This window comes from Hypanus sabinus, chromosome 16 (genome assembly GCF_030144855.1).
Source record: "Hypanus sabinus isolate sHypSab1 chromosome 16, sHypSab1.hap1, whole genome shotgun sequence".
Lineage (NCBI taxonomy): Eukaryota > Metazoa > Chordata > Chondrichthyes > Myliobatiformes > Dasyatidae > Hypanus > Hypanus sabinus.
Window position 1 is genome coordinate 2,287,281 of NC_082721.1, and position 12,496 is coordinate 2,299,776.

Below are 12,496 nucleotides of genomic sequence, written 5' to 3' on the forward strand. Positions count from 1 at the left end.
TGTGTATATTTACATGTGTGTATGTGTATATATGTGTCATAGTTTCCTATTTTATGCATTGCAATGTATTGCTGCCGCAGAACACCACATTTCACGACGTGTGCCGGTGATATTAAACTTGATTCTGACCCACAGAATCAGACAAAGTTCACCCCTTTCTCTATTGGATGCGAAGGAGCGAAGAGACCGCGGCTGCGTTTACAATTTAAAACATTGCCTTGTAAAAATGTATTTTTTCTTGTGACTGCTGTAACTAAAGTTATGTGCCTGTGATGATGGTGTGAGTAACTTCTCATTGCAACTGTGCAGACATGGACTCGTGCATCGGAGCCTTTTCCTGCAGACGGGAACGAGCGTCGCGAAGAGACCCCCGCCAGCTAGTTCGGCCAAAAATAAGCCTCATCTGGCCCTTTAAACGCTCCTGAATTGTCTCCTTTTATGGGAATGCGGAATATCAGAGTCACCTGATGCAAGTGCACAGACGATGCCGGGCGCATTCAGAGCTGATTTATCACCAGTTAATAACTTAATATAATAATCTCATCAAGAATGCGCACATGCGCGCCTATCCAAAGTGCTCTGAGATTTGAAGTTCATCGGTGACCTGTGGCGTTTCAGACCGGCTGCTTAATAATGTGGAACTACTACTCCCAGAATGCTGTGCACCAGCATCCGCACTGCGTCCCCCGTTCTATACCAGCCTGCCATCAAAGTGAGAGGTGATTGGTTGGAACGAAACTGCCGCCCTCTTAACGCTGTGATTGGCTAAAGAACCGGAGGGTAGAGACAATCGAGTTCTCGACGATATGAATGGTCACCAAACACGGCAATTGGACAGAGACTGGCGATGTGATTGGTCGGCCGAGCTGTCAGTCGTCGGTGAAGTCGGCCGGAGTTTGCCGGGTAGTCGGTGGCGGCTCCGTTGCTGCCGTGACGGGTGGTGAAGGGATCGGCGAGCGGCGGCCGAGAGATGGTGAGCGGAGCATGTGGGGGGAGGAGCGGGACCACCGACCGGACGCGTGTTAACGGCGTGGCTCACACCACCGCCACTGGAGAGTCAAATGCGTATGGTACGGCTCAAATGACCCTCTACCTGCAGGTGGTCATGGGTCAAAGGTGAAGCACGGAACACCCCCGCCCTCCGTCTGCCGGTCCGGTCAGTACGAGACCAGCGGCTGTAAAGGAAAATATTGTCTGATTAGAATATTAATTTGAAGCCAAGATGTGGATGAGTGCAGGGGTCACCCATAGGGAGATCATGGCCTAACTGTATCACCCTACTGGGGCATAGGCAGCCAACAGCAGCTCTGTCCTGAGCAGTCTTTCAAATCCAGGTGTAGCACATCTACACGCCTAGGCGAAAATCCTTCCTCTGCCCGGAGCTTCTGCTGGCCTTTCTGTAACTTTGGGTGCTGCTAGCCCTATGCTCAACCCCTTTCGCAGCCGGGCTTGGGACCCTCGGCGGCTGAATGATGCTTCCAGCCAGAGAGAGGCGGGGCCAGGAACTCTCTTGCAGGGAGTTCTGATTAGCCACATTTGGTCCTTCTTGTGGAAAGTCTGACAGGTGCTCTAGGCCGTGGAATTAATTGTCGTCTTCCACGTGGCACACTCACACTTCCATAAATCTACAAAACCACCAGCCTCCCCAGCATCCAGGACATCTTCAAGGAGTGATGCCTCACAAAGGTGGCATCCATCATTAAGGGCTCCCCACCCAGGACATACCCTCTTCTCATTGTTACCATCAAGGAGGAGGTTCAGGAGCCTGAAGGCACACAATGATTTAGGAATAGCCCTTTCTCTGCCATCTGATTTTTGAATGAACAATGAAACTCACTACTTTTTTTTTCTCTTTCTACTCATTTAACTTTTTAATATACAGTATATATTTACTGTAGTTTACAATTATTACATTGCACCGTACTGCTGCCGCGTAACAAATTTCACATATGCCAGTGATACTAGACTGGATTCTGATTCTGATTGTGAAATGCCAGCATTACTAAGCCAAGGGTCATTGTGCTTTGGCAGCCCACATTCAGTCAGAAACAGGTTTATTACCACCATTTTATACAATGTGAAATATGGTGTTTAGCGGCAGCAGTACAATGCCAAGATATAAGATTACTATAAATTACAAAATAAATAGTATGTGAAAATGAATAACAAGCTGGTGTTCATGGGTTCAGGGACTGTTCAGAAATCAAGGTGGAGAATTCACCTCCCAGCTTTTGCTAAATCATTGAGTGCAGGTCTTCAGGCTCCATTTAGAACAGATGAGCTGAATGGAGAAAAGTGTAGGGAGGATGTCAGAGGTGGGTGCTGGTAGAGGCAGTTACAGCAACATGTAAAATGCTCTTGGATAGGCGCATGGATGAAAGGGAAATGGGCTGTATCGGAGAAAAGATCAGACTGATCGTGGAATATAGGTAGGCACCACATTGTGGACCAAAGGGTCGATATGTTCTGGCTAACTCTGAAGTGACTGCATTTCAAAAGCATCTTCCACAAATCTGGAAATTGGACATTGTAAGGAAGGATTTGGGAATGGATATTAATGTAGAAACTAGACTCTTCCATTCAGAGTAACAAAAAGAAGTTGAAGGCTAATTTTAAACATGAGATTCTGCAGGTGCTGGAAATCTAGGGCTTACACACAAAATTCTGGAGGAACTCAACAGGTCAGGCAGCATCTTTGGAAGTGTTTCTGCCCAAAATGTTGACTGTTTATTCATTTCCATAGATGCTGTCTGACCTGTTGAGTTCCCTCACATTTTGTGTGTTGAAAGCTAATCTTGCTGTTCTTTCTGTAATACATGAATGAATTTTGTCTCTTACCAGGGTGTAATAGGCGTTCAGCTTGTTGTGAGTCTACTGATGGCTTCTCTCATGCAGAGACTGGTGCCTCATTACTCCATCGGTCGCTGGTTACTCTGCAATGGCAGGTGAGATCTGTTTGGTGAGAGTTAGAGTTCCTTTCCCATTCTGGCTCCCCTCTCACCCTTTCTCTTCTTATCACCTGCCCATCACACGTCTTTGGTACCCTTTCTCCCATGGTCCACTTTACCTCTTCCACCTCCCCCAGGAGCCCTTCCTCCTTCCTTTTCTGCCATGGTCCACTCTCCTCTCCAATCTGATTCCTTCTTCTCCAGTCACTTAACTTTTCCACCTATCAACTCCCAGCTTGTTTCTATATCCTCACCCACACACCTTCTTCCTCACCTGGTTTCACCTATCACCTTTCAGCTTGTACTCTCCTTCCACCTCCTTCCATTCTAGCTTCTCTCTTCCATTCCAGTACTGATGAAGGATTTCATCCAGTAACATCAACTGTTTATTCCTCTCCATTGATGCCGCCTGACCTGTTGAGTTTCTCCAGCATTTTGTGTGTGTTGCTCTGGATGTGTCCGCTCAGTTCCTTTCAGATGTGGTTTGTTAATTCTGTTGATTCGTGCCAGTTCTTGCACAGGTTCAGAGCTTATCAGAAACCCTCTGATGGCTCAATCAAATTAGACAAGGCTTTAGTGCAAGGGGTGCCGTGCACGTGATTGAATTGTGGTGTTGGTTGTCTGTTGTATCCGACGACGGGAGAGTTCTTTAAAGTGGAAAAGCCGTTAAACTGGGGAAGTTCCACTGTCTTGTCCTCGGAAGTCTGGGTACAGTGGTAAGAGTAGTCTTCGCAAACTGGGGTCTTCCTTAGTTGCAGTGGGTGACCATGACTTCTTTTGTGCCTTGAGATGCCTATCGCTCTCCACAGATTGTTGCAGAACCACTTTCCTGGCCATTTGGATCTCACTGTAGACCTCATTCATCCAGTCTGCCAGAGCTGACTTCACATGCTAGGACAGGCATGTCCCTGTCTCACTGGGATATGAGGCCCTCTGTCTACCAGGACAGGCCCTGGGTTATCCTGCCTTACCTTGGTGTGACCGCTATCACATCCAAACGGTTAATTGGAGCCTTATGTTAGATTTGAGTGTCCAATGGGAATCAGAAGTGTGTGAGCTCCCCAGATTGTACTGGATGTACCCCTTCACCTGAGGCGTTACCCCTCCTTGACATCCCATACACTCCTGGGAATGAATCCTAAAACACTATTCCCAAGAGTGGGTGTGTGGGCCAGTGTCCTGGTCCATATCCTAGGACAGGACTTGCACAGTGAATAAGTTTTGTAGAACAGAGACACAGTACTTATTTCCCTGAAAGTGGCAGGTGGAGGTAGGCAGTGTGGCTTGGTATGCTTGCCTTCGTTTGACAGAGCATTGCTATTTATTTGTATCTGCATTTGCACAGTTTGTTGTCCATTGATCCTGTTTACAGTCATGGTTCTGTAGATTTGCCTGCAGAAAACAAATTTCAGGGTTGTACATGTGTGGTGACGTGTATGCACTCTGATAATAAATTTTACTTTGAACTTTTGAGCACAGGAATGGGGATATTGTGTTACAACTGTGCAAGGTGTTGGTGAAACGTGGCAGTTCATGTCACTTATGGATGTTACTTATGGAGGATGTTACTGGGACTGGAGGGCTTGGCTTGTAAGGGAGAGACTGGTTAGGCTGTGACATTTTCCCTGGAACACAAGAGGTGACCTTACAGAGAAAAAGGATCTCATGCTTTCCTGGTGTATATGATGAATAAACTACCCTTGGGCTTCCAGCCGGATACAGGTATCGATTGTAACCAATGTTTCAATGACAAAGTCTGCCATCTTCAGCAGGGGTAATGTCTAGTCCAGTGGTATTTATACCCCCCATAGTGTATTCCTCCTGAGTACTTAGTCCTCATCCAATCAGATTTCCGCCATTGGCGTGGCACAGTAGTTTTGTACCATTGAAATCAATCCTATGGCCATTGAGAATGCAAAGTTCTGCTACCATCAATTTCTCTGTGTAACCCAGGGATATGAATACCACTGTTCTAGCCCAGGCATCATCCCTGAAGAAAATGGCAGAGTTTGTTATCAAAATGTCATCCCGAGAAGAGTTTATTCATTACAGACCGTACAAAGGTTTATGAAATCTGAAGGGGCATACATAAGATGAATGGTCATGATGGGTCCTGTCTTCTTGAGGCAACACCTTTTGAAAATATCTTTGGTGTTGGGGAGGCTAATGCCCATGATGGAGTTGGCTGAGTTTACAACCCTCTACAGCTTTCTCCAATCCTGTACATTGCTGCCTCCATACCAGACGGTGATGCAAACAGTCAAATATTCTTCATGGTACAATCTGCAGAAATGTGTTAGACTTTTTGATGACATACTGAATCTTCCCCAGCTGGGCTAGAGATGTGGCCCAGGACAGTGCAGAGCGAGCTGGACTAGGTATTGAATCCACACAGTGTCTGATCCCTGGGTTGGAAGGGGAAGTTTCCCAGACTTTCCTTGTGTGGAAATATTCCACCAATTAACTACAGCGAGGACTTTGCTGCACCTTTACACCAGTTCTCCTTTACAATAGATTAGTGTTTTGGTGGCACAGTAACCTGACCAGTTAGCTGCAGTACGTTCCTGGACCCACTGGATTCCCAATGAGAATAGGAATTGGTGCTAAATTCAGGATCGTTTAATGTCATTTCCAGTACACAAGTGTAGGGGAGAACAAAATAATTGTTACTCAGAAAAAGAACATAATAAGATTAAAAAAAACACAGTAATAATAAAAATGCAATAAATATAAAAAATGTAATATAGCTTATATACATGATTGATAATATGTCAATAAAATGACACTAGATACAGAAGTGTCTATTCGTAGGTTATTTAACCACATATATATAGAGCAGCAGCAGGTATAAACAGGGGCTTTCTCCTCTTTCTCCTCTACTGAATGACATATCACCATCATCTTCCCACATTCTTGTTCCTGTTTTCTCCACCATGACCCCCCTCCCCCCCCCATCTACAACAAACCCACTTCACCCCCAGCCTGGGGTATAACCTGTAACCCGACTTGTACCTGATCTGACGTTTATAAATTCAAACCCTTTGTGCTCTCACTTGCCCCACAGGATTTGTGATTTCAGATGAGCGGCATGGTAGTGTTGCAGTTAACCCATTATAGTGCCACCAATCAGGGCTCAATTCCCGCCACTGTCTGTACGTTCTCTCTGTGACCATGTGGGTCAGTTGCTCTGGTTTCTTCACACATTCCAAAGACATAAAGGTCAGGGTTAGTGAGTAGTGGACTTGCTATGTTGGCACCAGAAGCGTGGCAACACTTGCAGCCTGCCCAGCACGTCCTTGGACTGCAAATGACACCGAATTATAGGAAAGATATCAATAAATTAGAGAGAGTGCAGAGACAATTTACTAGGATGTTACCTGGGTTTCAGCACTTAAGTTACAGAGAAAGGTTGAACAAGTTAGGTCTCTATTCATTGGAGCGTAGAAGGTTGAGGGGGGGGGATTTGATCGAGGTATTTAAAATTTTGAGAGGGATAGATAGAGTTGACATGAATAGGCTGTTTCCATTGAGAGTAGGGGAGATTCAAACGAGAGAACATGATTTGAGAGTTGGCAGAAGTTTAAGGGAAACATGAGGGGGTATTTCTTTACTCAGAGAGTGACAGCTGTGTGGAATGAGCTTCCTGTAGAAGTAGTAGAGGCCAGTTCAGTTGTGTCATTTAAGGTAAAATTGGATTGGTATATGGACAGGAAAGGAGTGGAGGGTTATGGGCTGAGTGCGGGTAGGTGGGACTAGGTGAGATTAAGAGTTCGGCACGGACTAGGAGGGCCGAGATGGCCTGTTTCCGTGCTGTGATTGTTATATGTTATATATGTTATATTTTGCTGTATGTTCAATGTACATCTGACAAATCTTACTGTGCCTTCTACTTTGTTGCAGTCTCTTCAGATTTAAGCATCCATCAGATGACGAACTTCGAGCCCTAGCCGGAAAGCAGAAGCCGAGGCTGAGAAGAGACAGGTTGGTGGAGTTTTGGCATAAGCCTGAGAATAATTCCTGATTAGATCCACTTCCCTCTGACAGTGAGGAGGAAGCTGTGGGTGAACCATGAACCCAGGAAGGAAATGAAAAAAGATGATTTCTCTTTTACTAATACCGATGCGTTTTTTGAGCCTGAAAGTTGATAAATTCTAAGCACTTGATAAATATCACAAAATCTCAAAATTTTGAAACTGATAGTTGCAACAGGTTGTCAATCTCCAAAATTCCATAGATTCTGGTACAATTCCTGTGGGGTGGGGGTTACAAAAGTGTGCCCACACTTCAAGAAATGTTTTCAAAGTTATAAGTAAATTTATTATCAAAGTACATATATGTCACTATACACAACCCTGAGATTTGTTATCTTACGGGCAATCATGGTAAAGTCAAAGAAACACAAAAAAATTAATGAAAGATCACACCCAACAGGTCAGACAAACAACCTATGTGCAAAAGACAAACCATACAAATACAAAAAAAGAGAATTAATAATAATAATAAATAATTAAGCAATAAATATTGAGAATATGAGATGAAGAGTCCTTGAAAGTGAATACATAGGTTGTGGGAACAGTTCAGTGTTGAGTTGAGTGAAGTTATCCCCTCTTGTTCAGGAGGCTGATGTTTGAAGGATATTAACTGTTCCTGAACCTGGTGGTGTTGGTCCTAAGGCCTCTATACCTTCTTCCTGATGGCAGCAGTGAGAGGAGAGCATGGCCTGGATGGTGGGGGTCCTTGATGATGTTTCACATAGATATGCCTAATGGTGGGAGGGCTTTACCTGTGATAGACAAGGCTATACCCACTACTTTCTTTGTAAGATTTTCATACAAGGGCATTGGTATATTCAATTTGAGATCCTGAAAGCTGTTATGTTGATTCAGCCAGCTATTAGGAAGTCAAATAGTATTTGAATTTTCACTTTGTATTTGTAGTTGGAGAGCAGGGAATAGCCCTATGGCCCATCACATCCACGTGACCAAAGTAACTCTTCCTGAACTATTCCAATTTCCTGCATTTGGCCCGCATCCCTTTAAACCTTTCATAATGATGTATCTGTCCAAATATCTTGTAAACATTGTAATTGCACCTGCCTCAAACATTTCCTATGGCAGCTTGTTCCATATACCTACCACCTTCTGTATGAGGGAAAGTTGTCCCTCAAATTCCTCTTAAATCTTTTTCCTCTCCTTAAATGTGTGATCCCTAACCTTAGACTCACCTACCTTGGGGGAAAAAGACCACCTGTCCATCTGGTCTATGCGAAGGATGATTTTATAAACCTTTGTACTGTCTCCCTTCACCCTCCTTCACTCCAGGGAAAACGACCCCAGCCCATCCAGTCTCCTTAAAACATAAACCCTCCAGGATTACCAACATTGTTATGAATTTAATTAGCACCTTCTCCAACTTAATCACATCCATCCTTTGGTACAGTGATTAGAATATTCCAGGGTGTGTTGTCTTCAACACCCTGTACAACTGTAACAGGCATCCCAACTCTTATATCAGTGTCCCATCCAATGAAAACATACATATCCTTCATCATCTTGTATACCTGTGTTACCACTCTTCAAGTGTAGCCCTGGGTGTCCGTGTTCAACGGTATTGCCCAGTGCCCCACCATTTGCTCTGTATGTTCTGGTTTCACCCCTCAATAGCTATCCCATTACACTTCTCTGAATGAAATTCTTTCGCCCACTTCCCCAGGTGATCTAGATTAGACAGCCTTCTTCACTGTCCACTACACTGCTAATTTTGGTGTTTTCTGACACAGGTGTATTTTGTGAGTGAGGCCTTCAAAGTGAAATTTTGAGAGTATAAACCTTGTATGTGCCTGTTAGAATAAAAGGTAAGGATAATCATAATACATAGGAGCAGAATTAGGCCATTTGGCCCATTATTTCTGCTCCATCATTCAATCATGGCTGGTTCTTTTTCCCCGCCCCCACCCTCAGCCCCACTCCCTAGCCTTCTGTCCGTAATCTTTGATGCCGTGGCCAATCAAGAACTTATCGATCTCCACCTTAAATACACCCAACCTGTATTGGTCTCCACAGCTGCCACTGGTAACAAATTCACCACCCTCTAGAATTTCTCTGCATCTCTATTTTAAATGGACACCCCTCAATCCTCAGGCTCTGCCGTCTTGTCCTAGACTCCCCCACCGTAGGAAACATCCTTTCCACATCGACTCTGTCTAGGCCTTTCAATGTTCGAAAGGTTTCAATGAGATCCTCCCTCATCCTTCTGAATTACAGTGAATACAGATCCAGAGGTATTAAACATTAGTCATATAATAACCCTTTCATTCCTGGAATCATCCTTGTGAACCTCTTCTGGACCCTCTCCAATGCCAGCACATCTTTTAGATGAGGAGCTCAAAACTGTTCACAATACTGAAAGTGAGTAGTCCTCACCAGCGCCTTATAAAGCCTCAGCATTACATCCCTGCTCTTAAATTCTAGACCTCTTGAAATGAATGCTAATATTGCATTTGCCTTCCTCACCACTGACTCTACTTGCAAGTTCCGCACAAGGATTCACAAGTCCCTTTGCATCTCAGATATTTGGATTTTCTCCTTGTTGTACAGAATAGTCTGTAATTTAATTCTTCTATAAAGTGCATGACCTTGCATTTTCCAACGTTGTATTTCATTTGCCACTTCCTTGCACATCCTTCTAATCTCTCTAAGTCCTGCAGCCTTCCTGTTTCCTCAACACGACCTACCCCTCCACCAATCTTCATATCATCTGCAAACTTGGCACAAAGCTATCTCTTCAATCTTCTAAATCATTGATATTAAACATAAAAAGAAGTGGTCCCTACACCAACCCCTGCAGAATACCACTAGTCACTGACAGCCAACCAGAAAAGGATCCTTTTATTCTCAATCACTGCCTCCTACCAGTCAGTTAATGCTCTAACCATGCCAGTAACTTTCCTGTAATACTGTGGGCATTTAACCTGGTAAACAGTCACATGTGTGGCACCTTTTTGAAAGGCTTCTGAAAATCCAAATATACATCCACTACACCCCCTTTATCTATCCTACTTGTAATTTCCTCAAAGAATTCCAGCAGGTTCGTTAGGCAAAATTGGATTAGAGATTGGCTTTGTGGGAGAAACCAGAGAATGGTGGTAGCTGTTGTCTCTGTCTGGAGGCCTGTGTCCTGTGGAGTGCCACAGGGATCAGTGCGGGGTGCATAATTATTTGTCATCTAAGTCAACAATCTGGCTGATAATGTGGTTAACTGGATCAGTAAATTTGGGAAGGACACCAAGACCGGAGGTGTAGTGGGCAATGAGGAAGACTAAGATAGCTTGCAGCGGGATCTCGACCAGCTGAAAAACTGGGCTGAAAGATGGCTGATGTAATTTAATGCAGACAAGAGTAGGTGTTGCACTTCATTAGGATCAACCAGGGTAGGTCTTTCACAGTGAACGGTCGGACACTGCGGAGTGTGGTAGAACAAAGAGATCTGGCAATACAGGTCCATAATTCATTGAGAGTGGTGTCACAGCTTGATAGGGTCGTAAAGAAAGCTTTTGGCACATTAGTCTTCATAAATCAAAGTATTAAGTACAGGAGTTGGGATGTTATGTTGAAGTTCCATAAGACATTGGTGAGGCCAAATTTGGAGGGTTTTTTTGTGCAGTTTTGGTCACCTTACAGGATAGACGTAAATAAGGTTGAAGGAGTACAGAGAAAATTTAGAAGGTTGTTGCTGGGTCTGGAGAACCTGAGTTATGTGGAAAGTTTGAAAACGTTAGGACTTTATTCCTAGGAACATAGAAGATTCAGAGGAGATTTGATAGAGGTACTGTATACAAAATTGAGGTTGTATAGCCACACTTTGCCACTGAGGTTGGATGAGACTACATCTAGAGGTTATGGGTTAAGGGCAAAAGGTGAGAAGTTTAGGGGGAACATGAGGGAAAACTTTCTTCATGGGAGTGTGGAATGAGCTGCCAGTGCAGTTTCAGCATTTAAGAGACATAGAAGGTAGGGATATGGAGGGCAGTGGTCCAAGTACAGATCGATGGTAGTAGCAGTTTAAATGGTCCAGCAGAGACTAGATTGTCTGAAGAGCTTTTGTCTGTGCTGTACTTTTTTATTATTAAGACTATCTGCACACCTTCGAATCCCACTACCTACAATTTCTTCCAAATTGATGACAAACAGCAGGGGATCCAGCACACCTCTGCGGACAGACCAGATCGTTGGACAACAACCCTTCCAGCAAGCCCATTTTCATTTCCAGTGGATAGCTCACCCTGAAACCCATGTGATGTAGTGTTCTGGACCTGCCTACCATATGGGACGCTGTCAAAGGCCTCGCTAAACATCAAGTAGACTATGTCTCTTGCCCTGTCCTCGTCAATCCTTTTGGTTCCCTCCAACAAAATCAGTCAAATAATGCTGATGCTTTATAAGGCATTAGTTATACTGCACTTAGAGTATTGTGAGCAGTTTTAGGCCCCCTATCTAACAAAGAATGTGCTGGCATTGGAGAGGGTTCAAAGCAGCCTCACCCTTCTAATAGGATGAATGGCATGTTTGGTAGCAGTGGCCTCTCTGGGTCTAGCACATGGTGCAAATGTCTTGAACGTTTGTCTTGTGATTTCAGTGCCTTATTAAACATTGGTAATACAAATACTGTAAATCCAGTTCATTGGTGAGACCAGTGGTGGCAGAGCTGAGTGGCCTCAGTTGTGCTGGAATCCATGCTGGGTTGGGGGCTGGCCCCTGCTGGCCTGCTCTTCCGTCGGTGCTGATCTCCAGTGTTTGCTCCCTGGAAGACCAACTGGATTGTTTCTGTCTGCGACTGACTCAGCGTGAGACGAGCTGGATTGTCTTCGTTTGCGGCTGACAGTGTGAGACGCTGGATTGTCTTCGTCTGCGACTGACTCAGCGCGAGACAAGCTGGATTTACTTTGCAGCAACTGACTCCACACGTGAAGAGGAACTGGTTGTTCTTGTGGAAACATGGCTCCCTGAAAATATCCTATGCGTCATCAATCTTCAGGCCACTCAGGGATTTGTGCTGATGTTATTTTGTGACTGTACACTGCCTATAAAGTGATCTAAATTAATTACAAATATAAAACATAAAATAATTGATTGTGCAAATATTCACTCGTCCCTATCCTTGATATGACATACCAAAGCATCACCAGTGCAGCCAGTTGGTTTTAGAAGTCACATTATTAGTTAAATGGAGATCACCCGTTTGCCATCAATATGTTTCAATTGATTGTAGTAAAATTACAGCTGTAGCTGAAAGGTCCAACTGCTGGTGAGTCAGTATCCTGGCAAAAACTACACCATGAAGCTGAAAAAGAACACTCCAGCAACTCTGCAAAATGATTAATGAAAAACACAAGTCAGGAGATGGATGCAAGAAAATTTCCAAGTCACTGAATATCCTTTGGAGTATAGTTAAGTCAATCATCAAGAAATGGAAAGAATATGGCACAGTTGTAAATCTGCCAGAAGCAGACCAGCCTCAAACACTGAGTGACCGTGCGAGAAGGGGACGAG

At 44.2% G+C, this 12,496-nt stretch overlaps 1 protein-coding gene across 2 annotated transcripts in view; it reads left to right on the top strand.

The window, feature by feature from the left end:
- The first annotated feature begins 842 nt into the window (after positions 1-842).
- Positions 843-12,496, top strand: part of tmem161a (transmembrane protein 161A) — a 45,401-nt gene continuing 33,747 nt past the window's right edge. For both annotated transcript variants that reach the window (XM_059990958.1, XM_059990959.1), the window contains exons 1-3: positions 843-973; positions 2,842-2,945; positions 6,849-6,929. In XM_059990958.1, coding sequence (XP_059846941.1) covers positions 971-973; positions 2,842-2,945; positions 6,849-6,929 — 188 coding nt within the window. In that variant the 5' untranslated portion in view covers positions 843-970. The remainder of the gene's footprint in view (positions 974-2,841; positions 2,946-6,848; positions 6,930-12,496) is intronic.